This window comes from Phoenix dactylifera, chromosome 13 (genome assembly GCF_051530095.1).
Source record: "Phoenix dactylifera cultivar Ajwa chromosome 13, Ajwa_hap1_PhDact_Kaust_v1.1, whole genome shotgun sequence".
Classification (NCBI taxonomy): Eukaryota; Viridiplantae; Streptophyta; class Magnoliopsida; order Arecales; family Arecaceae; genus Phoenix; species Phoenix dactylifera.
Genome location: NC_143202.1, coordinates 22,404,136 through 22,431,644, shown reverse-complemented (window position 1 = coordinate 22,431,644; position 27,509 = coordinate 22,404,136). Strand labels below are relative to the sequence as shown.

General features: G+C 42.6%; 1 protein-coding gene and 1 long non-coding RNA gene across 4 annotated transcripts; one reads left to right on the top strand and one right to left on the bottom strand.

Annotated features, from left to right (window-relative positions):
- Nucleotides 1-1,101: 1,101 nt before the first annotated feature.
- LOC120112176 (uncharacterized) lies at nt 1,102-26,813 on the bottom strand. Of its 3 annotated transcripts, none has more exons than XR_015972593.1 (4): nt 26,514-26,813; nt 21,737-26,440; nt 1,807-4,493; nt 1,102-1,714 (listed from the first exon to the last, which is right to left on the bottom strand). It is a non-coding gene; the product is annotated as an uncharacterized LOC120112176 (long non-coding RNA). The 3 variants fall into 3 exon arrangements; XR_015972592.2 differs by having other exon boundaries at nt 25,499-26,440; nt 26,514-26,808; XR_005513681.3 differs by lacking the exon at nt 21,737-26,440 and having other exon boundaries at nt 26,514-26,806.
- On the top strand, nt 1,335-3,243 carry LOC103705192 (cytochrome P450 71AP13-like). Its single transcript, XM_008788827.5, has 2 exons — nt 1,335-2,216; nt 2,404-3,243. The coding sequence occupies exons 1-2, from the start codon at nt 1,335-1,337 to the stop codon at nt 3,022-3,024; spliced, it is 1,503 nt and encodes a 500-aa protein (XP_008787049.1). The 3' UTR covers nt 3,025-3,243.
- Nucleotides 26,814-27,509: the final 696 nt, after the last annotated feature.

Genomic DNA, 27,509 nt, shown 5'->3' with positions numbered 1-27,509 from the left:
TACCCTTAAAATGTAAGGATGTTTTTTGTACAATGAAAAATAGGTAGATTGATAACCTACTATAACTCTTAAGGATATTTTATGTCTTTTTACAATCCCACATTAACTCACCCTCTCAATCCCTCAATTATATATATGCATACATATATACCAGAGAGAGAGAGAGAGAGAGAGGGGGATAGAGCATTAATTGGAGGTTGAGAGGGTGAGTTAATGTGAAATTGTAAAAAGACATAAAATATTCTTAAAAGTTATAAAAAGTAAGGGTATTTTTTATCCAATGAAAAATTGGTAAATTGATAACCTATTATAACAGAGAGTAGATTATCAATCTCCGATATATATATATAAAATAGAGAGTAGATTATCAATCTCCGATATATATATATATATATATATATATATATATATATATATATATATATATATATATATATATATATATATATATATATATATATATATATATATATATATATATATATATATATATATATATATATATATATATATATATATATATATATATATATATATATATATATATAAAAGATTGTCCTCTAGCGTCCACTTCAACGAGTCTTAATCGGATATCGCATCTTCTTCTCCAAGACTTCATCGAGTCTCGTGTTTGTCCTTTGTTTTACTATACTATTATGCGTGGTTATCCAACACCTGCTTGTCTCAGTAAACATATACTTCCCTTCTGCCGGCTTCAGCGAATCTTTACAATTTGGGGTATACTGCGCACAGAAAACGATACAATGAATCGGTTGGTTGTTCAGCTCGGGCATCTTATTAGTTAGTCTGGTTCTGGATTTTTAAAATGACTTGTAAATAATCTATAAGCTAATGTAAAGAAGATACTATGTTATAGGAATTTAAGTTAATTCAAAAGAACCTCATCAATTCTTCATATAAGAAGTCAATGTTCCCCACCTAAGCTAATGCGTTTTACAATATTAGATACTTTGATAAGAAGTCAATGTTCCCCAATCCCCACCTAAGCTAATGCGTTTTACAATATTAGATACTCTGATAAGAAGTCAATGTTCCCCACCTAAGCTAATGCGTTTTACTCAACACCCATGAGCACGACAATGAGCATGACATGCACTCTGCCAGTAAGTAGAATTATCTCAGAAAGTGAGGAGAAAGTTTTCCAATAGATGAGGATTCCAGCTGGCCGGCAAGCGTCCGCTACGTAGCAGCCACTAGCTTGGAATTTTCATCCACTTAATAATTTCTGAAACAGTAAGAAACCATAATGGAGCATCGTCTCTAGTACCAGGGCTGCTACAAATAAGATTGCCTTGCTCTGCCTCCTAGTAGTAATGGCTATCTGCATCATACTCGCATGGCTTCTTTTTGTCACACTTGCCTCCCTTCTTCTTTCTTTCAGATACAAAAGAATGGAGCAGGGAAAGGCAGATTACAGGCTCCCTCCTGGCCCAAAGAAGCTTCCCTTAATCGGGAACTTGCATCAACTTGGTAGGCAGCCTCATCACTCCTTATGGCAGCTCTCTCAAAAATATGGCCCTCTCATGTACTTAAAACTAGGTAGCGCCCCAGCAGTAGTAGTCTCATCTGCGGAGATGGCCAGGGAAGTACTGAAAACTCATGATCTCGACCTGTGCTCGAGGCCTCGCCTTGTTGCTGCTGGCAAGTTGTCTTACAACTGTTTGGATATCAGCTTCTCGCCCTATGGTGAATACTGGAGAGAGATGAGAAAGTTATGCATCCTCGAACTTTTCAGTGCCAAGAGGGTGCAATCATTTCAGTTTATAAGGGAAGAAGAGATCTCACTAATGATCGATCGTATCTCCCGTTCTTCTCCAACTCCTATAAATCTTAGCAAGCTGATGATGATGCTGGCCAATAATATGATCTGCAGAACTGCGATGGGTAGGAAGTACCAAGAAAGTGATTATGAGAAGGGTATATTTCACAGGATTCTTACCGAAGCGCAGGCGTTGCTAGGCAGTTCTTTCATTGCGGACTTCTTCCCATCAATAGGCTGGATGGACAAGATAAGTGGAGTTGCAGGTAGGCTTGAGAAGAACTTTAGTATGCTTGATGCTTTCTATGAGCAGGTCATCAGGGAGCACCTTGACCCCGAGAGAACGAGACCCCAGCATGAAGACATAGTCGATGTATTGCTTCGGCTGCACAAGGATGGAAATCTAACAAAAGATAACATCAAAGCAGTGCTAACGGTATCCGTTTCTTGCACCTTCATATATTTCATCAAACTTTGCATACTTGGATTTGCTTTCGCTTCTTTGTTGCGAAAAAAACTGTGCTCTATACAAGGCTTTGCTACTCATGTCCTTTCACTAAGATTCTTGTGGAGTTTCACTGAACTGGATTTTAAAGCGAATTTTGTTCTCTTCTTTTGCTTAGGATATCTTCATTGCTGGAACGGATGCAGCTTCTGCGACCTTAGAATGGGCCATGGCAGAGCTTGTAAGGCACCCGAGAGTGATGAAGAAAGCACAAGAAGAAATAAGAGCTTCTTTAGGAACTAGAGGAGAGGTGGAAGAAGGAGATCTTCAGCAGCTGCAGTACCTCAAGTTGGTGGTGAAAGAAACACTGAGGCTGCACACTCCTGCCCCATTGCTGCTTCCTCGAGAGTCCATGAGACACTCTCGGATTCATGGATATGATATCCCGCTGAACACAAGAGTGTATGTCAATGCTTGGGGGATAGCAAAAGATCCTAGATCATGGGATGACCCTGAAGAGTTCATTCCTGAGAGATTCATGGATAGTTCTGTCGACTACCAAGGCCATAATTTCGAGTTCATACCATTTGGTTCTGGTCGAAGAATCTGCCCTGCACTGAATCTGGGGGCTTTGACAGTGGAGCTAGCACTTGCGAGCTTGTTATACCATTTCGACTGGGAACTGCCTGTTGGGACGAGCAGAGAAGACATCGACATGAATGAAGCGCCAGGAATTACGGTGCACATGAGTTCTGCTCTTCACCTCGTAGCCATAAACCACATCATGAAAGAGCCATAAATCATTTAAGTTATATTGCTTAGTCATCTACTCATGTAAGATTAGGCGCAAGAAGAGATTGCAGAACCAAGGGAAAAATTATGTGCATGATGTTTTATGATCTGTGAATATCATGGCTAGAGTTATAATGCTCTAACTGCAAAGAGAAAAGTCTTTGCTTGGAATTTGCATGTGCTGAACTTTCATCTATGGAATTTGAGAGGACTGATGTTGTCTGAAGTGATAAATATTACTCCAGATTGATTTGCTGATAGACATTAGCATGCTTATGTGGGGAAAGATCGATCATTGTTAAATGCCTTCTTTATAATATTGATTAGATAGCTTTTTTTCCTTTTGACGACATTAGCATGCTTATGAGGGGAAAGATCAATCATTGATTCATTGTTAATGCCTTCTTTATAATATTGATTAGATAGCTTTTTTTTTTGATGATAATATTGATTAGATAGCTACAAACATGATTTCTAGTTTTATATATTGCAAATGATGCCCACAATGCTCTCAAACATCTTGAGCTCATAGTTTTCTTAAAAGGACACTTTGACATTAATACTTAAAAAATCTTTCTGCCATACATCATGCTCATCCTCTCAAACATCATCCATTGTAAGTTAGCTGGTTTCATTTGATAATTCATCCACTGCTTGTTTTCCAGATAGGACCAACCTCTTCTTCCTCATGGTCGATGCTATTCTTGTGTTATGCACTGACTACTAGATATACAAAAGTAAAGCTTTAGATAGTGTCTAAAACTTATTCAAATATGTCCAGTGCGCAGTGATATGCTTGGATAATATGCCCTCCCCGAGGTTTATCATATCACCCTCTTGTCAATTTTCTATTGCATATGTTTCAGGTTTTTGTATGATAATGTTGTTGATTCTTCATTGACACCTAAGTCTTAAGGGCCCCCTATGGATTATTTGGGCAAAAGATTAAGATTAATGAAAAATCTTTCCTTTGGAATCTCAAAGTAAATGTTGCCGTGTCTCATTAGTATTAGTAACATATCCGAGCTGAAACTGTTGACATCCACCAATGCATTTGTCATGAAAGTCAACATCATCCTGTCTTCTTATACATAATCTAAGAATTTGGATCTTCCTGGCTAAAGATTCAATGGAAGTTACAAGCAACTAAAAGTTAGAGTAATATGTCTTAAGGGTACAATATTCTAGAAAGGTTTTCAATTCATTGTTCACCAACTACAGAAAGGAAAACAAGTGATGTGAACCATCTACATGCACCACAAAAGAAAAAAAAACATTTAGAAAATAAATACATGGATTTTGTTATGCTAATGAACCCCAAAGTGATTGCCATAAGTGATAATTAAAATAAACATACAGGAGGCCATTCCAAATTTAAAGAGATCGACGTAGCAGACCTACCAAAACTTTTAGTGAAATTGGCTGCTGACTGATCCCTTTGCAATTATGAAGAACATGACCCTTTCTAAAATGGACCTGTTCAGTCAAAAAAAAGATTAAAATGAACCTGACGTCGCAATTTGTCTTGTTTAATTCAAAATCTAGGGATAAAACGACTTTATCTTTCTTAAGTGGAACATGGGGAATGCTTCAACTAATTTCGTTTTAATTGTGCAAGATAATAAAATCTTTTGGACCAAATGATGCTCAAATTCCTTTATAGGCTGCCATAAAATGTAAACTCAACAGAGTAGCACATACATGAATATAAATAGATCTGATAAAGAAAAATAACCCAAATTTGTACAAAGTAATAGAGTGGCAAAGCAAAGCAAACAAATAACAAGAGACCCCCTTGAGGACTCAAGTTGTAAACAACATTATCCATATTAGTTAAGGTTGTTCTTTTATAGGACAATTTAAAGCAATATGGAAGAGACCCTCTCTTTTCCTGTTCATGCCATATCTCATCCTTCAATATGGCAGAATATTCTCCTATGATACTCTTTTTCCCCTGAACCTCCAAAAATATAGCCATATTAATGACTGAAATGGCACCTTTATTGGCCTTTAGATGATCAAAGTAGATTTTCATCACTTTGGCCTGCCTTTCGGAGTTAAAATGCCCCTAAATGGTTTAGAAGATGGTGTTAAATGTTCCATAGAAAACCAAAATGACACCTTATGAAATTCTGTGCTCCATATGAGAATCATATAATTAAGATGCCCTGCAGGGCATCAGTTTTAGAATTCAACTTAATGGCTCTAATGTTTATTTATTAATGAACTTTGTTCTTAGATATTGATATTGCTATCGAATAAACAAATTAGCATAATACATAGTAACTAAATTACCGATAGTTATTTTTACATATTTACATTTCGCGCTAAAAAGTGACTAGTGAGCTAGCATGGCATTTCTCAAACTTCGCTGGAAACGATTTTAAATTCGATTCTGATGCAGAACTCTAAACTGTCACGGGAGAAGTGGCTGCAACGGTGATGAGTCGACCCGAAATGGTTGTGGCTGCTGTAAAATAGAGCGACTGAGGAAGAGGAAGAAAGAAGAGGAGGAGAATGAGAGAGGAAAATAGGTAGAGAGGAAGAGAGAAGAGGGAGAAGAGGAGAGGAGGAAGAGAGCAGGGGAAACGTGGGGGGGGGGGGGGGAATTGTTAAACCTTCATTTACCCTAATCAACATAAAAATTTCCTATAAATAGGGCCTAATAAGAACAATTAAAATAAACCCCCCTTACACAAAATAATTCCCAATAAGCCCAAACTACACAAATAAAGTTCAACAATAATAAAGTTGCAAGCAAACCCAGAAATAAAAGAAAATAAATGCAAATAAAATTGGGGACTAAACGGCAAGGTAGTCAGCTCTGATATCCCCATCAACTGCCATAAGTTGATGCAGAACTGTCACGGGAGAAGTGGCTGCAACGGTGATGAGTCGACCCGGAATGGTTGTGGCTGCTGTAAAATTGAGCGACTGAGGAAGAGGAAGAAAGAAGAGGAGGAGAATGAGAGAGGAAAATAGGTAGAGAGGAAGAGAGAAGAGGGAGAAGAGGAGAGGAGGAAGAGAGCAGGGGAAACGTGCGGGGGGGGAGGGGGGAATTGTTAAACCTTCATTAACCCTAATCAACATAAAATTTCCTATAAATAGGGCCCAATAAGACCAATTAAAATAAACCCCCCTTAAACAAAATAATTCCCAATAAGCCCAAACTACACAAATAAAGTCCAACAATAATAAAATTGCAAGCAAACCCAGAAATAAAAGAAAATAAGATGCAAATAAAATTGGGGACTAAACGTCAGGGTGGTCAGCTCTGATGTCCCCATCAACTCCTCCTGGGTGGGAGAAGCTCGACTCCGTCGAGTGCAGGTCTGGCCGGCTGTCGTACTGCTCCGGAAGGTCAGAATCAAGGCGCTGCAACTCGGCTCGCGAAATTCACGTCACATCCGATTCGAGTCGACCTTTCCACCGAACAAGGTAACGTTGGTAGCTTCCTCTCCTGGTAGATATAACCTGCTCATCTAATATATGTTCTATGTGTTCTCTGCGTGCATGAAACTTTGAAGGTGGAGGCTCAATAGCAGGTGTTGGGTCAAGGTGATCAACAGAGGCGGGTGTATCAACAAAAGGGTTAGAAGAAATGAATATGGACCTTTTGTATGAGACTAAATCTTCAATATTAAATGTCGCACTAATCCTATAGGCTTCAGGAAGATCTACAACATAAGCATTCAAACTGATTTTCTTTAAGACTTTGAACAGTCTCGCACTACGAGATTGTAACTTTTTGAACGTTTCCGAAGAAAGTCGTTCTGGACTAATTCTCACCATGACAGAATCTCCTATATTCAACTCTTTATAACGTCTGTACAAATCAGCAAGGGATTTATATTTTAAGTTATTAGAGTGAATACGTTTGCTGATTTCCTGATGCAATGAATGCAAGTGTGATGCAAATGATTGTGCAAACTCAGAGACTCTATGTTGATGAGACATGAAAATCAAGTCTATGGGCTGCCTAGGTTTATATCCATTCACGACTTCGAAGGGACTCATGCGTAAGGACCTATTGACCGAACTATTATATGCAAACTCGGTGGTTGGTAATACTAAATCCCAAGTCCTAGCATAGGCCGACGAAAATTTTAATTTAGTGCCAATCATGTGCCCAAGAATTTTCCTAAAGGAGCTCACGAATCTAACATCTCTATCAGATATAATAGATTTTGGAAGGTCAGGAGGTCTAATGACTTCATTGAAATAAAGTTTGGCAACTCTAGTCATATTGACATCTTACCATGGGATCGTGTCACTAGACATAAAATCTAAGAGGTCGTTCAGCCTAGGAATGGAAAAACGATACTTAACCGTAATTTTATTGGGGGTGAGGAATGTGGGTATAGCACAGGAGCTCAGACTCTCACGAACATATCCTTGGGTGAAAAGTTCGTCAACTTGACGTTTCAGTTCAGTGTGCTCGTTTGGGTTGAGCCTATGATGAGAAAGATTGGGTAAGGATGCTCCGGAAACGAGATCAATTGCGTGCTGGATATCACGTGTTGCCCAGATAGACAACCCAAGAGGGGGGGGGGGGTGAATTGGGTTTTAAATTAATTTAGATATTTAAAACTTTAAGGATGATTAATTAAAAACTCTTGCAAGTTATTTAATTAATGCTAAGTGCTGTGAGTGATGTGAGAGGAAGAAGAGAAGAGACAATCCAATGCAAACACAGAGTTTTATAGTGGTTCGGAGCTACCCCTTGCTCCTACGTCCACTCCCCAAGTCTCTCTTGGGAATTCACTATAACCCCCTTGGATTACAGCTGGTTGTTTTGCAAGCTCACAACCAAACTTGTTGTTTTACGAGCTCACAACGAACTCGGTCGGTTTTCCCAGGCTCACCGACTAGAACCAACCCCGATTATTTTCCTGGGCTCACAATCAAACCCTTACACACGTTGGTTTTAACTTGGCTCACCAACCAACCTTAATCCCCTTGATTCAATCCCCCGATTGAACTAAGTAAATACAAGTTATAGACAGAAAGGAAAATAAGCTTCTCAAAAGCAGATATAAAACAATATAATCAAAGAGGAGTTTAGAAGCCCTCAAACGCTTTTAAGCTGAAGAAGAGGTAAGGCTTCTTGAACTCCGGTCTCCTCTTGAATGTGTAGTCGACTTGAATGCTGGAGGAGAAGGCTTTAATTGCTGGGAAGATGTAGGTGGAGCTGTAAATGTAGATCTTCCCTTTTTCGTTGAAGAGCACGTTGCAGAGCTTGAATCCTTGATTAGTTGGAGTGGAATGACTGTTCTCTGCCTTGCTACAGTCTTCTGTGGCTATTTAAGCCAACCCCCACGGAAACTAGCCGTTACACTGCTTTTTCTGCCCGTTCTGCACACTCTGCGCAGCCTGATAATATGACCGTTGGTGGGTTGGAGTCGACTCGCGCGATCAGGAGTCGACTCGGCTGTAGCGGGAGTCGACTCAAGCTTTTCCGGAGTCGACTCGGCAACTGTTCCAAATTTGAATTAAAGTTGCCGTCACGACTGGGAGTCGACTCGTCTTGACCCGGAGTCGACTCGCCAACTTCTGGAGCTGACCTGGCAATTTTGGAGTCGCCTCATCCACAGAAGTCCGTGGATCCAATTTTGAATTTTGTCCACTCGAGTCGACTCGACTGTCCTTGGAGTCGACTCGAATCTCAGAGCCCGAACTCCCGATTCTCTGTCTTTTGGCTCATCCAGTCTTGGAGTCGACTCGAACTTCCTTGGAGTCGACTCGGCTCTCAGTTTCCGAAAGTTGGTCTTCTGCCTTTTGACGTGAAGCTTGTCTTGGAGTCGACTCGAGCTGTCTGGGAGTCGACTCGAATCTCAGAGGCAGTAACATGGTTTTCTGTCTGTCATTGGTCGCACAGTCTCGGAGTCGACTCGCGTATTGCGGGAGTCGACTCGAATCTCAGAGTCCATAAGATGCTCTCTGACCTTTTCTTTGTGTACCGCTGAGAGTCGACTCTTGCTTTCTCTGGAGTCGACTTGCCAACCATCGGAGTCGACTCGCGTTCCACTGGAGTCGACTCGAATCTCAGACTCGAAAACTGCTCTCTGACTTTTCTTTGTGTACCTCTTGGAGTCGACTCTTACTACCCTGGAGTCGACTCGTTGACCATTGGAGTCGACTCGCGCACTTCAGGAGTCGACTCGTTGAAGGTTCTGAGATGAGGCTTTCTGTTCTTCTTTCTGTTCTCAGTCGGAGTCGACTCGTACTAGTCTGGAGTCGACTCGAGCTCGTGCCAGTGAACTTGATACGCTTGGAGTCGACTCGTGATACTCGGGAGTCGACTCGAGTCTCAGACTTTGGTTCAGCAGACTTCTTAACTTATCCAAAATACTATGAACCAAATCTAGAGACACTTGGACAGGATTTTCACTGAAACACTCAATTGAATTCATTAGTAATCACAAGATATACTCAAATGCTTTGAGCTCATCAAAATCAAATGGGGTTTTAATCAATCACTCCACAATCTCCCCCTTTTTGATGATGACAAAACTTTGAGTATATGTAAAATGACTTGCTCAATAAATAATGAAATAAAATCCATAAATGAATTCAAATGTCTGATAATTTAATTTATCCAAGTTTGAAAGGAGTGAAACAACAAATTTCGGAGTTAAAGCTCCCCCTTTCATTTGGAATTATATAAGCCTTCATATTATGCAATCAATTGTTTGGCTTATATGTCATTAATGATTTAGCTTGATTAAGATTCAGATTCTCCCCCTCAACATATGCATTCAACTATGTTTTGATTCTCTGAATTTCCTTTTAATGCTTTGAAGTTTTTGAACTGAATTTTTTGTTTTTAGAGGGAAAATCTGTCAATTTGTTCTTGAGTAGGATTCAGCTAATCTCCGAATATCCCTTGAATAGATTCTGGAGATTACTCCATTAGGAGCCCCAAAAGAGAGATAATGAGCCTCGAGGTACCGAATCCACTTAGAACAAATTTGTGTGTATTTTTAAGAGTTTATCTTTTTATTTATTTCCATTGATTTCTTTTACATATATTTTTTTATTTTTCTCCCCTTTTACACATTTTATACATATTTCTCCCCCTTTTTGTCATCATACCAAAAAGGAGGTAATCAACCACAATCAATGGTACAAACAATCATCAAATGGCACATAATTGAAGATAAGATGTCTACTCATTGTATTGATATGAATTGAAGTAGATTTGAGCATACAATAAGTAAAGTAAAACAATACAAAACAGAACTCAAACACATCTATGTCTTCCTCGAGGATGAAGCTCCCCCTCTCGAGGATGCATCTCCTCCTCTGGAGGATGTGGCTCCTCCTCTCGAGGATGGTGCTCCTCCTCTCAATCGGCTCTGCTCCATGAGGAGGGTGACTGCATCTGTGACATGGCCAAGCTGTGTGATGATAGACGTGGTGGCTCTGCTATGTGTAGTGGAGAGCTCTGTCACCGACGCCTGAAGCCCAGTCACCGATGTCTGAAGTGCGTCCAGCTTGTCGATGAGTACATTCGCCAAGCGCTCGGCCCCCTCGGTGGTGGTGTGCATGTCACGACCTATCTCCTCTCGCATCTGTCGAGTGGAGCTCGTGACCTCACTCATGCTGTGGAACTGGGCCTGGACCAAACTCCGGACATTGTAGATCTCTTCCCGTACATGAGCCGTCATGTCAGTCACGGCTGTCAAGGAAGGGACCAACTGAGAAGATACGGGTGCAGGAGTGGGAGCAGGCACCGCACCTCGGAGCTCCCGAAGCAGCTCATCCCTCACCTCTCTGACTATCTCCTGTCGCAGCTCCCGGAGCTGCTCAGGATCAATCCGGACCGCCATAGAGGGTGGTGCCGAGGAGGAAGGTCCGGCGGAGGTGGTAGGAGCAGGAGGAGTGGATGGAAGTTCTGGATGGTCTGGAAGGTCTGGGTAGTCTGAATCGGGCTCAGGACTGGGTGAAGGTCTGGTGGTCTGAGCGGTGAGGGTAGACTTCCTAACCCATATCCCCTCTCTCTTCCGAAACCCCATCCTGTGCATGGTCCCCGTACACAAGCGATCTGTCCATCGTAATGCACGAGAGGGTTCCCTCTCAGGAATGAGAATCTCGTACTCCCTAAAGAGAAGAGTAAAAATCATGCCGTATGGGAGGGTGAGCCTAGGTCTATCTAGGGGCTCACACATATACCTATATATGAGTTTGGGGAAGTTGACCGGGGTGTCCTGAAGAATGTAAGACATAATAGCTAGGTCCCTCTCATTTACAAAATCAAATCTTCCTGTCTTAGGGAAGATGGACCTGGACAGAATACTCAAAAGGATTCTCACTTCAATAGGAAGTGAGCTAGCAGATACCTCGTCTAGGGGGGACTGAGGTGGATGCCCTAAGACGACCGTAAGGGCCTCAACTCTATCCTCAGGGTGTGCGGGAGCCACCCCTACTAATGGAAGGTGGAGGATGTGGGCAATGAGATCCTCCGTGACACGCACAGGGACACCTACTACTGTGCCCTCGATACCTCCATCTCCCCGATGGACGGTACTATAAAACTCTTGAACAAGGCCAGGGTAAGTGGGGAGATCCAAAGTGAGGAAGTACTCTAGGCCCTGGGCTCTAAGCCTATCACCTATGGTGAACCCTTCCCGGGAGAGATAGTCAAAGTCGACATACCTCCCGGTGGTGACGGCCTTTCCGGCCAACGGCCTTGCGGGAACCGCCCTAGGCGGGGAACGAGCCGGAGGTGGTTGCCTCGCGGGATCGTGCCGCGCCTTGGAGCGCCGCTCGGGACCGGCCTCGGGACGGGACCTCTTCCTAACCACGGTCTTACGAGGCATCTTGACCTAAACGGGAAGAAACACCTAAAGGACGGAGAAAGGTCGACGGAGGAGACTCGGAACGGACCGGAGACGACCTAGGAACGGACGAAAACCCTAAGAACCGGTGAAAAATCGACCGAACAAAGGTTGGAGACGATCGGGGACGACCTAGGAGTCGGCTCTAGGGCTTTTTGAACAGTGGCGGCTTGAAAGAAAAGTGTTTGCGAAACGACAAACCTAGGGTTAAAAAGTCGGATCCCGACTGCGAGTCGACTCCCCTGAGTCGCGAGTCGACTCGACCTCGAGTCGACTCCAGAATATGCGCGAGTCGACTCTCCTTATGCGCCTGTAGACTTCGAGTCGACTTCCGACAATGTGCGAGTCAACTCCCCCTCAGCTGCCATCTTTGCGAGTCGACTCCCGCAAATGCGCGAGTCGACTCCCCCTTAGGAGCCGGCTCTGAAACTTACTCGAGTCGTCTCTAACCTTGGCACGCACCTAAAAGTCATGCTATAACCGTGCCAAATGAGGGAAAATCACCTAATTGGGATCTGATTTGATGATCATTGAATAGAAACTCTATTTTAACCGCATTCTAATCATCAAAATCAATTAATCTAGTGGAAACTCCCACTAGGATGGATCAATCACTCCTAATCCCCTCCTAAGCACGCTAAACCTCTCTTCACTTAGGGGTTTTGTAAAAATATCTGCTAATTGATTATCAGTACAAACAAATTGGAGTGTCACATCACCATTCAATACATGATCTCTTATGAAGTGATGTCTTATCTCAATGTGTTTAGTTCTTGAATGTTGAATTGGATTTTTAGTTAGATTTATGGCACTTGTATTATCACAATTAATGGGAATTTTATCTTGTTTAATGCCATAATCTTCTAATTGTTGTTTAATCCACAAGATTTGAGCACAACAACTCCCGGCTGCCACATATTCAGCTTCTACAGTGGATAATGCAACCGAGTTTTGTTTCTTGCTAAACCATGAGATTAGGTTTTCTCCTAGAAACTGACACGACCCGCTGGTACTTTTTCTATCAAGCTTACATCCAGCGAAGTCTGAATCTGTGTACCCTATTAAGTTTAGGCTAGATTCTTTAGAGTACCATAGCCCTATGTTCTTAGTTCCTATTAAGTATTTAAAAATTCTCTTAACTGCAGCTAGGTGTGATTCTTTAGGATTAGCCTGATATCTAGCACACATGCAAACACTAAACATAATATCAGGTCTACTTGCAGTAAGATATAGTAAAGATCCTATCATACCTCTATAAAGTTTTTGATCTACAGATTTACCTGATTCATCTTGATCTAATTTGCATGATGAGCTCATGGGGGTGCTGATTGATTTGTTTCCTTCCATATCAAACTTCTTGAGCATCTCCTTGACATATTTTGCTTGATTGATGAAGATGCCTCCTTCAGATTGTTTGATTTGAAGCCCGAGGAAGTAGTTCAGCTCTCCCATCATGCTCATCTCAAACTCACTCTGCATCAAATCAGCAAACTCTTCGCAGAGGCGATTGTTAGTAGCACCGAAAATGATATCATCAACATAAATCTGTACTAATAGCATCTCCTTATTTTGCTTTTTCAGGAATAATGTTGTGTCTACATTTCCCCTAGAGAATTCATGTTCTAATAGGAATTTACTAAGTCTCTCATACCATGCTCTAGGTGCTTGTTTTAATCCATAAAGTGCTTTGTTCAGTTTATACACATGATTAGGGTATTGATGATTTTCAAAACCAGGAGGTTGTTCTACATACACTTCCTCATTAATATACCCATTTAAAAATGCACTTTTTACATCCATTTGAAATAGTTTGAAATCCTTAGAGCATGCATATGCTAATAATAGTCTAATAGCCTCAAGTCTAGCTACGGGAGCAAAGGTTTCATCAAAATCTATGCCTTCTTCTTGATTATAACCCTTTGCCACTAGTCTAGCCTTATTCCTTATAACAATTCCATTTTCATCTAGCTTATTTTTATATATCCATTTTGTACCTATAATATTTAGAAGGTCTCTCTACTAGATCCCACATTTTGTTTCTAGTAAATTGGTTTAGTTCTTCTTGCATTGCATTTATCCAATTTACATCATTTTCGGCTTCTTCTATATGTTTGGGCTCAAAGTGTGAAACAAAAGCTAGATGGTTATTTAGATTTCTAAGTGAAGCTCTAGTCCTAACCGGTTGAGATGGATCATCTAGAATGAGTTCCTTAGGATGCCCGTGAGCATACCTCCAAGCTTTTGTTAGCCCATGATCCACAATAGCCTCTTGGCTTGATGATTCTCCTTCAATCAACTTTTGATTATCATCTTGTAATCCCATCTCATCTATCTTTTCCTCAAGTATTTCAACATCATCATCAAAATTAACTTTCTTACTAGAGGAGATGTCACTAGAGTCATCAAATACTACATGTATAGATTCTTCTATGACTAAGGTTCTTTTATTAAATACTCTATAGGCTTTACTAGTTGTAGAATAACCTAAGAATATTCCTTCATCAGATTTAGGGTCAAATTTTCCTAGATTATCTTTCCCATTATTATACACAAAACACCTACATCCAAAAACATGAAAATAATTAACCTTTGGTTTTCTGTTTTTCCACAGTTCATAAGGTGTTTTCTTTATAATGGGTCTCAATAGAACTCTATTTAATATGTGACAAGAGGTATTAATGGCTTCTCCCCAAAAGTACTTAGGGAGGTTACTTTCACATAACATAGTTCTAGCCATTTTCTCTAGTGTTCTATTCTTCCTTTCCACAACTCCATTTTGTTGTGGTGTCCTAGGTGCTGAGAAATTATGGGTTATCCCCTTTTTACTACAAAATTCATCAAATGATTGATTTTCGAATTCGGTACCATGGTCACTTCTAATGGCTATGACTGAAGACTCTCTAGCATTTGTTACTTCCTTATGGAACTTCTTAAACACAGAAAATGCTTGATCCTTATGTGCTAGGAACATGACCCATGTGTACCTAGAGTAATCATCTACTATAACTAGACCATATTTATTTCCACCTAGGCTTGTTGTTCTAGTTGGACCAAATAGGTCCATGTGTAATAATTCTAGAGGCCTAGAGGTAGAGACACATTTTATGGATTTAAAAGAGTTCCTAGATTGTTTGCCAAATTGACATGCTTCACATATTTTGTTCTTTTCAAATTTTAATTTTGGCAAACCTATCACGGAGTCTCTTTTAACTAGTTTAGTTATTGTGTCCATGCTTGCATGACCTAACTTACGGTGCCATAACCAACTAGCATCATTATCTTTAGTTTCATTTACAACTAGACATTGGTTATGTTTTGCAAGATCTTCTAGGTCTACAACATATACATTTCCACGTCTAATTCCTTTAAAAACTAAACTATTATCATTAGGATTTGTTATAATGCATAGTGATGGTTTAAACATAACATCATATCCTATATCACATAATTGACTAATGTTTAACAAGTTATGCTTAAGACCATCAACATATCTAACATTATCTATAAAAGTAGAAGGGGTGATTTGAACTTTACCAATACCAATGATATGACCTTGGTTGTTGTCTCCAAAAGTCACAGCACCTCCCTTCTTAGCTTCAAGGGTGAAAAATTGATCTTTATCACCCGTCATGTGCCTTGAGCAGCCACTATCCAAATACCAGCGGTTTTTGTTGACCTTGGCTGCAAGACACTCCTACACAAGCAAATCATGTCATCTTAGGTACCCAAGTTTTCTTGGGTCCTTCATGGTTAGTCAAGTTGGTTCCTTTTGGAACCCATACCCTTTTAATTTTCCTTTTTGTTTTACTTTTCCTATAGTCACATGCATTTGCCTTATGTCCTATAGTTCCACAACAAAAGCAGGTTATTTTCTTAGTTTTAGTTTCTCCAGCTTTAACAAAGAAGTTACTAAGAAGTTTTTGTTTATTTCTTGGTTTATACCCTAAACCCGCTTTATTAAATACTGCTCGTTGACTATTTAGTATCATGTTTAATTTTTCAGAACTATATGTAAATTTTTCAACTAAGGGTTTGTATTTGTTAAGTTCTTTAGTTAGTGTTTGATTTTCTGCTTTTAGATCATTAAGTTCTTTTGTAAGATCCTTATCTAAGGTTTGTTTATATTTTTTAAGTTCTGAAAATTCCTTAGTTAGTTTTTCATTATCTTTAGTTAAGGTGTTAGTCTTTTGAGTTAAAAGTTGGTTGCTTGTTTTAAGTTCAATATTTTCTTTGGTGATTAAGTCCTTATCCTTAACTAATTTATCGTATTTATGTAGGTATGATTGATTAGCTATTTTCAGTTCTTTATTCTTAAGATTTATAGCCTTATATTCTACCATTAACTCATTAAATGCATCATAAAGTTCATCAAAAGAAAAATCAAGATGCGTATCGGAAGTTACCTCGTTTTCGTTGGCCATGAAGCAGAAATTGGTCTTCTCTTCTTGTTCATCATCTGATGAGGAGGATGATGAGTCGGAGTCGGATAGTGTAGTGACAAGAGCCTTCTTCTTTTTGTACTTACTCCCCTTCTTCAGTAAGGGGCACTCTGCTCTTATGTGACCCGGCTTCTTGCACTCGTAACACCCAATCCCCTCGTTTTTCCTTTTCTTACCTTTGTCCTTGCGGTAGAAATTTGAGGGGCCTCTCCTTTGATGATAGGACTTCTTGTGGTTGATGAATCTCTTGAACTTGCGCACAAAAAGAGCCTCACCATCATCTTCCTCATGTTCTTCTTCTTCACTGCTGCTACTGCAGGACAAGTCCTTGTTAGATGAAGTAGATTTAAGTGCTATTACCTTTTTCTTATGGGAGGACTCTTCTTCGCTGTGTTGCTTCATGGTTAGCTCGTGAGTCATTAGGGATCCAAGGAGCTCTTCGAGTGGAAGCTTGTTCAAGTCTTTAGCTTCTTGGATTGCCGTCACCTTGGCTTCCCATGACCTTGGTAGACAGCGAAGTATTTTCCTGACAAGATCACTGTTAGTATAGCTCTTGCCAAGGCTTTTTAGGCCATTGACAATGTCAGTAAACCTAGTGAACATGCTAGTGATTGTCTCATTAGAATCCATTTTAAATAGTTCATACTTATGAACCAATATATTAATTTTGGATTCTTTAACTTGATTCGTGCCCTCATGGGTCACTTCAAGTCTATCCCAAATTTCTTTTGCAGAGTTGCAAGTAGAGACCCTATTGAATTCATTTCTATCTAAGGCACAATAAAACACATTCATAGCTTTAGAGTTTAATTGTGCCTTCCTCATGTCATGTTCATCCCAATCCTTTTCTAATTTGGGTACCTTAACACCCTCTACATATGTGGATGGGATGTATGGGCCATTCACTACAATGGTCCACATCTCATAGTCTTGGGCTTGGACGAATATTCTCATCCTAGCCTTCCAGTATGAGTAGTCGGATCCATTGAAGAAAGGGGGTCTTTGGGTGGACTGACCCTCAATGTGAGAAGATCCAAATGGGGTTGTCATTTTGATCTTTTAACTCTTGAGTGGAAGAGTTTTTGGCTCTGATACCACTTGTTGCCCAGATAGACAACCCAAGAGGGGGGGGTGAATTGGGTTTTAAATTAATTTAGATATTTAAAACTTTAAGGATGATTAATTAAAAACTCTTGCAAGTTATTTAATTAATGCTAAGTGCTGTGAGTGATGTGAGAGGAAGAAGAGAAGAGACAATCCAATGCAAACACAGAGTTTTATAGTGGTTCGGAGCTACCCCTTGCTCCTACGTCCACTCCCCAAGTCTCTCTTGGGAATTCACTATAACCCCCTTGGATTACAGCTGGTTGTTTTGCAAGCTCACAACCAAACTTGTTGTTTTACGAGCTCACAACGAACTCGGTCGGTTTTCCCAGGCTCACCGACTAGAACCAACCCCGATTGTTTTTCCGGGCTCACAATCAAACCCTTACACACGTTGGTTTTAACTTGGCTCACCAACCAACCTTAATCTCCTTGATTCAATCCCCCGATTGAACCAAGTAAATACAAGTTATAGACAGAAAGGAAAATAAGCTTCTCAAAAGCAGATATAAAACAATATAATCAAAGAGGAGTTTAGAAGCCCTCAAACGCTTTTAAGCTGAAGAAGAGGTAAGGCTTCTTGAACTCCGGTCTCCTCTTGAATGTGTAGTCGACTTGAATGCTGGAGGAGAAGGCTTTAATTGCTGGAAAGATGTAGGTGGAGCTGTAAATGCAGATCTTCCCTTTTTCGTTGAAGAGCACGTTGCAGAGCTTGAATCCTTGATTAGTTGGAGTGGAATGACTGTTCTCTGCCTTGCTACAGTCTTCTGTGGCTATTTAAGCCAACCCCCACGGAAACTAGCCGTTACACTGCTTTTTCTGCCCGTTCTGCACACTCTGCGCAGCCTGACAATATGACCGTTGGTGGGTTGGAGTCGACTCGCGCGATCAGGAGTCGACTCGGCTGTAGCGGGAGTCGACTCAAGCTTTTCCGGAGTCGACTCGGCAACTGTTCCAAATTTGAATTAAAGTTGCCGTCACGACTGGGAGTCGACTCGTCTTGACCCGGAGTCGACTCGCTAACTTCTGGAGCTGACCTGGCAATTTTGGAGTCGCCTCATCCACAGAAGTCCGTGGATCCAATTTTGAATTTTGTCCACTCGAGTCGACTCGACTGTCCTTGGAGTCGACTCGAATCTCAGAGCCCGAACTCTCGATTCTCTGTCTTTTGGCTCATCCAGTCTTGGAGTCGACTCGAACTTCCTTGGAGTCGACTCGGCTCTCAGTTTCCGAAAGTTGGTCTTCTGCCTTTTGACGTGAAGCTTGTCTTGGAGTCGACTCGAGCTGTCTGGGAGTCGACTCGAATCTCAGAGGCAGTAACATGGTTTTCTGTCTGTCATTGGTCGCACAGTCTCGGAGTCGACTCGCGTATTGCGGGAGTCGACTCGAATCTCAGAGTCCATAAGATGCTCTCTGACCTTTTCTTTGTGTACCGCTGAGAGTCGACTCTTGCTTTCTCTGGAGTCGACTTGCCAACCATCGGAGTCGACTCGCGTTCCACTGGAGTCGACTCGAATCTCAGACTCGAAAACTGCTCTCTGACTTTTCTTTGTGTACCTCTTGGAGTCGACTCTTACTACCCTGGAGTCGACTCGTTGACCATTGGAGTCGACTCGCGCACTTCAGGAGTCGACTCGTTGAAGGTTCTGAGATGAGGCTTTCTGTTCTTCTTTCTGTTCTCAGTCGGAGTCGACTCGTACTAGTCTGGAGTCGACTCGAGCTCGTGCCAGTGAACTTGATACGCTTGGAGTCGACTCGTGATACTCGGGAGTCGACTCGAGTCTCAGACTTTGGTTCAGCAGACTTCTTAACTTATCCAAAATACTATGAACCAAATCTAGAGACACTTGGACAGGATTTTCACTGAAACACTCAATTGAATTCATTAGTAATCACAAGATATACTCAAATGCTTTGAGCTCATCAAAATCAAATGGGGTTTTAATCAATCACTCCACATCACGCATCGGAGGAAGTGTATCTGGAAGATCCTTAGGGAAAACAGAGTGAAACTCCTCCAGCAGGAGAACTACTGCCGGTGGTTGCTTAGGGCTCGACTCCACATTGATAACCCTAGCCAGGAGGGCAAACACAGATGAATGGCTTTCGATATCTTTCATTACCTCTTTCGAAATAATGATGTAAAGTGATTCATCTTTTCGTAGAGTGTCACTCTTCTTTTCAGGGGCGGACTCTCTAGGAGGCAATTAGTTCAGTATAATTTTCCGACCCTGGAACATAAAGCTACACGAATTCGAACGCCCATGAAGTGTGACGTCCATATCGTATAGCCAAGGCCTCCCTAGGATGACTTGACCTACGTCCATCGGAATGCAGTCGCACCAGATTTCATCTTTATAGGATAGGAATTGAATCTGGACGAGGCATCTTTCTGACACCGAAAGAGGTCTTATCCACCCAAGCTACTTTATATGGGTTGGGATGAGGGGTAGATTTCAGGCCGAGGCGGGAGACAACTCCGAAAGCAATGGCATTAATACAACTTCCGCTATCAAATAGAATTTTGCATGTTTTACCATTGATCTTAATGAGCGTGTAAAATAGGAAGATCCTACGCCAATCTTGTTCGGTCTTAGTCTGATTTAGAGTGCACCTAACCACATGAAACCTAGGATTTTGGTTATTTGGATTAGTGGGCTCCTTTTGGGATTCAGCCTGGAAAAACTCTAATCCGGTCTTGTCGTCTCTAAAGTCTTCTACAAAATCCTCAATGTTTGGCTCATAGACTTCTTCGACACATTCATTCGTTGGAGTCCCAACTTCTAGTTCAGTCATGAGGTAGGTTTTGGTATTACATTGGGATGCTATATGGCCAAATTTTTGGCACCTGAAACATTGGGTTTGGCTTCTAGAACGATGATTGGAACCTAGTTTGCCCTTTTCTTTATCATTTGAAGGGTTCTGGACAGGTATCGGGGATGTCTGAATTGGTGCTTGGCTAGGGCCGGGCTGGTTAGAAGGATTGGGAAGTTGCCTGGGTTGTGGGAGGTAGTTTTGATTAGGTCGGGCTCTTGGGGCTATAGGTCGAGGGTCGGTACGTCTTACTACAGGGGCTTGTAAGAAACTATCTACATCTTGAGCCAACTGGTATGCTTAGCCAAGAGTAATAATCTCTCGAAGGATTAGTTCTTTTTGGATCTCCTCGCGGAGTCTTGCTCGAAACCTAGAGAGAGTAACAGTCTCCTCTCCGATTACACCGCACCTCATGTGAAACTCCTCAAATCGTACAATGTAATCGGCAACGGTTGAAGTTCTTTGAGTTAGTTTCTGCCACCTATCCATAAGGCGTTGTCGGTAAGAGAATGACAGATACTTCTCATTCAGTTTTTCTTTCATATCCTCCCAGGTGGTGATACGAGGAAGCCTTTGGGTCTCGCGCATATGTTCAATGTTATGCCAGTACCAGTGAGCTTGCCCAATAAGCTTCATTTTAGCGAACCGTAATTTTCTATCATCAGTCATGTCGTACTACTCAAAATAATTATCCAAAGCTGCTCTCCAATAAGGTACACACTCAGCTCTAATTGACCAGCGAATGTAAGGGCATCTACTCTTACGGTACGAAGTAGTCGCTCGTCAAGATCGCGCTGGTGATCAGGAGGATGTTGGTTCCTAAGGGGATGGGAAAGACCTACAGGTGGTGAAACCAAACTAAGCTCGGGATAAGCTGTGACTGGGGTTGACGGTTCAGGAGTCCTAGGATGTTGCACGAGAGCACGGATCTCTCGCTTGAATTCATCATGATCAGCTCGTAAGGCAGCGATTTGTTCCACAAGATCTTGCAAAACTCTGGAAGCCATTGTGGCTAAAGGGGTCTTAGAGTGAGTGAGGAGGTACTCCCTACCACTACGGGTTGGCATGCAAGGACTACCTAGTTGATAATGTGACATGCAATGCTACTAATGAACCCTAACTGACCAAAAGTGATGCAGGACGACCTACTAATGCAACCTACTATGAATTCAAAAATCAGCAAATTTTCATAAAAGTAATTTAAAATTAAATGTTACTAATTTGTACTTTGGTTATTTCAGAATTAAAGTAGAAAATTAGTGACTATAAGAGGTTAGGATGCAAACACGTATTACAGTCGTTTTAATCCTAAAGTTATCTGATCGACGGATGTTGAGAATTATCCTGTCGCTAAGGTGTACTAATTTAATATATAGATTTAAATGGTGAGTAGGATGGGTGTGGTAGTAGATGTTCTAGATTTTGCAGTTTGACAAGAAAATAAGTTTCAAAATAGGACTGTCATGCAAGAGAACTAGAACATAATTAGATAACAAGCCCAAAAGAAAGAAGAACCTGTTACCTGTGGCGGATGCAGTCAACCGAAAGCGTCCGTTGTAGAGTCTCGAACATGAAATTGGCGCCGGGTGGAGCTAGTTGGAGCGACGGGCTTGGATCTACAGCACAAGGGCTCCTGGACTTCTGAAATGGGCTGAAAAAAGGTGTTGGATTGGGCCTGAAACAGGGTCTGCAGCCGATTGGGCTTGGACCGCGCTACAGTACGGCGCACGGGCTGGGCTGGCGGCCTGCTGAGGAGAGCTGGGCCAGGCCGGTCAGGCTCGGATGTGGCCTGATGCCACCTCTCGGCTGGCAGCCTGGCACACAGGGGTGTCCCTGATCGCGGATGAGAGCTGGATGGGAGCGGCTCGGATGAAGTCTCGGCGACGGGCGCTGCAGGCGGTCCGTCCGGAGTAGGCAGCGGCCGACGACGCACGGCGGCAGTGGTGGAGCACGTGGGTGCGGGGAAGGAGGCAACGGTGGTGGCAATCGGGCGGTCACGGGAGCGGCGGGGATGGGGACGGCGACGGCGAGGCGGCACGGCTCGGTGGGGAGGGAGAAGATGGGGCTCGGGCGATGGCGGATCTCGGCGGCGGCAGGAGGCGGCACGGCTCGGTGGGGAGGGAGAAGATGGGGCTCGGGCGATGGCGGATCTCGGCGGCGGCAGGAGGCGGCACGGTTGGAGGCGGCGAAGGCGGAGCGGCACGGGCGGAGGAGCTCGAGTGGGATGCTCGGTGGCGGTGTTCGTCGGCGGGGAGGCGCAGGCGGTGGGGAAACACCGTGGATGAACGGCAGCTCGGCGTAGACGGCGTCGGTGGCGACAACGGCGGAAACCCCTAGGGTTTCTCCTTCATCGGGAACAGAGGTAAGTTTTTTTTTTTGGGACATGTGCAGGTCATGTGATCCTAGGGATTTTTTTTTCCGCGTGCAAGGCACATGCTATTTTTTTCTTTTTTTTTCTTTTTTTTTGAATCCGGGCTATCGAATTCGGGTTAACGAGTTTAGGCCTTACCTGTTAATCCTTTCTTCAACCTCCCAATGGGTTTGGGAGGATACACCGATCCCTGCGGTGGCGGTCGCGGGATGGGGCGGCAATCACGGGCGGCGGCCGATCACGAGCTCCGGCTGGTGGCGGCTGCGGACTTTTGGCGACAGACGGCGGCCGGCGACGGGTTGTTTCCACGACGATAGTCTTCTTTGCGAACCTGGTGCAGGCGGCCGGTGGCAGATGCGGGCGGCTCGGGTGGGGTGCTCGTCGGCAGAGTTCGACAGCGGGGAGGTGGTGCGATGCGGGGTGGTGGTGACCTCGGGCGCGGTGACGGGTGGAAGGGGAGGAGCAGCCGCAGGGGTTTTCCCTTTTTTTTTTTGCTTTTCTGGTGAGCACCGGGAGAGAGAAGCACGCGAGTCCGAACGCTTCAGGAGGAGCAGAGGGGAAGGCCGCGACGCTTAGGAGGACAAAATGGCTAGAGGAAAGACATGAGAGAGGGAAAAGAAAAGAGCTGGATCGTGGCTTTGGCAACAGAGGCAAAACCGAGGCTCTGATAGGAAGTTGATGAAGAACTGTCACGGGAGAAGTGGCTGCAACGGTGATGAGTCGACCCGGAATGGTTGTGGCTGTTGTAAAATAGAGCGACTGAGGAAGAGGAAGAAAGAAGAGGAGAATGATAGAGGAAAATAGGTAGAGAGGAAGAGAGAAGAGGGAGAAGAGGAGAGGAGGAAGAGAGCAGGGGAAACGGGGGGGGGGGGATTATGAAACCTTCATTAACCTTAATCAACATAAAAGTTTTCTATAAATAGGGCCCAATAAGAACAATTAAAATAACCCCCCTTACACAAAATAATTTCCAATAAGCCCAAACTACATAAATAAAGTCCAACAGTAATAAAATTGCAAGCAAACCCAGAAATAAAAGAAAATAAAATGCAAATAAAATTGGGGACTAAACGGCAGGGTGGTCAGCTCTGATGTCCCCATTAGATTCTTTTTTCTATCTTTTTCCTTTTTGAGCCAGAAAGTTAATTCTAATGCTTCATGGGTTTATGCTCTTGTTTAGTTTGTTAGCCATGTGAGCCTTCGTCGAGCCACTAATCATGCTAAGTTTGAGCTGTTCAAGAAAGACTTAGTCAATTCTTTAGCCTCTTGCTTACAACATGAAGCTATAAATTTTCAATGAGCAGAGAATTTGAGCTAATATTCTTTTCCTTTTCTGAGTGAAGCTTGCATAAGCTCCAATTTGTTGCTTCACTTATGATAATTTATCCCGTCGAAAACGTGGAATAGTTTAAACCTCTATTTCTTCATCCAATTTACTCTATCTGATGCAGCTAACAAGGTATATTTGTTCTCCAACCACATACAACCTTCATAATATGAAAGACTTCTATGTCTATATCTCTATGTATCAAACCCATCAATCCGAAAGGAAATGGACCTCCCCAAAATTTTTAGGAGTTACAGAGCTAGAATGCAAGGATGGATAGTAGTTAGACATACATGAAGGGGATTAAGGAATGGCCAAGCTCAAGCTGCTGCAAAAGGGTTGCTACTCAATGTCATCATGAAACAAAGTGTCATATGATTGCACCAGCCAACCAGAAGTGTACATATACTTGAATAACATAAATTTGTGTATGTCGATCCATACTGCAATGTTAGTTTATTATGAAAATGATTAATCTGACCCTATTCAAGCAAACGCCCTCTCACTCAAAAATCAAAAAAAAGAAAACAAACACTTCTGGCTCAAGAACCAGCCAACCTAATTCCAATTGGCTCACTCTTCAATCAAATGTTAGGTTCTTTCCACTTCCATTCCATCAGACATGACCACGATAGCAAGATATGATTGGAATCTTAAAATGGGTAGCAATATCTAAAGAACAGCATCCTAAATGATGCCCTTTTAGGAAACAACCCTCCGTAATCCCTCTTCCCTTCCATCCCACTTGTGACACGAATGGGAGGCCGCTCCTTCAAAGTTTTTGTAAAGAAAAGGCATGGGACTAAATGGACCTGGCTGCATGCATGTGTGCTTGTCGACCACCTCTCCTTTTTCATGCCCATCCAAAGGATCTTTCAGCGAGACTTTCGAAGGTGATTTTCCCCGAGCCATTTTTGGCTTGGGCAGTCCTCTATTCTATAACACCTTCTAAAGGATGCTTCTCATGCACTAGCTCTCCACCCAAAGCTTGTGTGCTTGTTCTATTTGGTCCTCTCTCTCTCTTTGTGTGTGTGTGTGTGTAGACATGGGGAGACAGCCATGCTGCGATAAGATTGGATTGAAGAGAGGTCCATGGACAATGGAGGAAGATCAGAAGCTCGTCAACTTCATCATGAATGAGGAGATACATTGTTGGCGACTCGTTCCAAAGCTTGCTGGTATCTCTCTTTCTTTGGTTAGAAATAAGTTTTATGGAAACCAGTCTATACAAGGCTTAAATGAGGGAGATTTATGAAAATACTACTTGGTTGGTTGCTTGTTGTAAATTCTATATGGAAGTTGATAGATTGTTGACGTCTTGTTCAAAAAATTAGAACTCTTTTTTGGAAAGATCTTTTTGGCATGAATGAGAATTTAGACTCACTAGTTTCCATAAAATTACAAACTCAGAAAAAACAACCATGATGCATGCCTGCATTTATGTGTGCACCTCTGGTTGCTTGCACATAATTTTGAGTTGGAATTAGTTTAGAGTAATTATCTAATAAGATGATGTGGTGTTGCCGCCTTTTCACAGAGGTTTGATCCGATGTGAGAAGAGCTGCAAGCTAAGATGGACTAATTACCTTCGATCTGATCTTAAGAGAGGAGCATTCTCTGAGGATGAAGAGAATGAAATTGTCCAACTCCAATCCTGCCATGGTAACAGGTCTCCTCCTTTGAAATTCTTCTCTTAGTCTTTATCTCAATTACCATATTATCTTCTTGAGGCACTAATCATTTATGTAAACACACCGGTAAGGAATGAAGCATATCGGTCGCCGATCTTCTTCGCATGACTAAAGGATCTTCTATGCATTGTAGGTGGTCCAAGATAGCTTCATACTTCCTAAGCCGTACCGATGATGAATTCAAGAACCATTGGAATACTCAAATCAAGAAGAGGTTGAAGCTCCTTGTTCTAGACCGTGTGACCCACAATCCCATAGAACATCTTGCAAAATATGACAGCTCAAGGAGTGACAGTGTTGCAGAATCTAATCCCTCAGAAGTCCAAGAAAAGAGCCAAGAACATTTGATGAATGATGAGAAAGTCCTATTTGGCAAAAATAACACGATCGTTTTGCATGATGGGATGTCATGGGAAAGTTTGGATGTTGAAGAGATGAAACCTCAGGCCAACCCTTCAAGCAGCTCCAGCACTTCATTCTCCATCGATGACACTAGTCCTTGTAAGAACAGGCCCCCAAAAAGGGCTGAAGCTGGCAGGCCCAGCCGACTCCAGCGTGCGTGATGAGGGCGGAGACGTCGCAGCAACTCCGCGGCCTCTTGAGTGGCCACGGATTCCGCTCAACCGCCGCGAGCATCGCCGTCGTGAGCGGGCCATGACCGTGGTGCATCGCCTTATAAAACAACAGAGAGAAGAAAAGGGGACTCCAAATCTCATCACCTCCCTCACAGAGCCTCTTTCTTCTTGTTTCTCCCAGGAATAGGCTTTTCCGAACCCCCAACCGGTGCCGTCGGAGAAAGTAGCTGCAGCTTCTCTCCAGAGCGAGATAACTCTAACCCTTGTTTTATTTTTACCCGATGTTAACAAGACTAAAGAAAGAAGAATCAGAGATAGAGAGGGGAGAGACGTACCTGGAGTCGTCGGCGTCCAACCCTCAGCCACAGGCACCTCCCGGCTCGGCCGCGGGCCGTGGGATGCGGGATGCCGACGCGGCCACGGGCCGCCGAAGCGGCCCCGGGCACGGCCACGGGCACGACTGCAAGCACGGCCACGGGCGTGACCGTGGGTGCCGCAGGCCGGCCGCCCAACGCCATCGGCCGTTGCCAGTCCCTCCCGAGCCTCCTTGCCTCATGGGAGGAGAGGAGAAGAAGAGGGGGAGGAGATCGCGGTGGAAATGGAAGAAGAAATGGAGAAGCTTCGGGAAGGAAGAAGAAAGGAGGAGAGAGGAAAAGAAAAAGAAAAGAAAAGAAAAAAAAATGGTGGGCCATAGTTGAACTTAAATGTGAAATTGGGTTATTGGATTCAAAGCCCAATATTCCAATTTCAAACTAGAAAATCCGAGGAAGAAAGGACTTCAATAGCCATGGGCCGAATTATCGATGTAGGCTCGTAATCAGACTGGGCTCAGTCCGAGCCTAGTAGTTGTGAACTCAAAACTACTTGGGCCTAAAGTACACAAACCTTAATAGAAGGCTATTGGGTCCAAACCAGAAGATAAAATTGGCTCAGACTTGTGCCACAAACTGAATCAGACATGAATCAAATATTGAATCAGGTCTGAACCAGAAGCTGACCTAGACCTGAACTAGGTTAGGGACCTAAGAATGAAATTGAGTTCTATAGTTGGGTTGTAGACGGATTAATTAAGAAAGAATGTAAATAAATGAAATTGAACATGCAATTAACAGGTAATTGAAGAATTGGTACCTAAACTTAGGAATTGGAAAGCAAATTGCTGTAAGTAACCTTGGCACTGATCTTAAAGTTTTAAATTACTGTTTATTTACAATTATGAAAATATATTGGTTATGATATATTTTTTCTCAAAATTAGGATCAAGTATATGATTGCATATGATTTATGAATTTGATTAAAGAGCATCCTTCATGAATATTTAATGGTGTATG

Bases quoted from the DNA above. Each gene is read 5' to 3' on its own strand.
- LOC103705192 (XM_008788827.5), top strand. From the start codon at position 1,335: ATGGCTATCTGCATCATACTCGCATGGCTTCTTTTTGTCACACTTGCC. The intron at 2,217-2,403 runs GTATCCGTTTCT...TCTTTTGCTTAG, and splicing joins ACATCAAAGCAGTGCTAACG to GATATCTTCATTGCTGGAAC.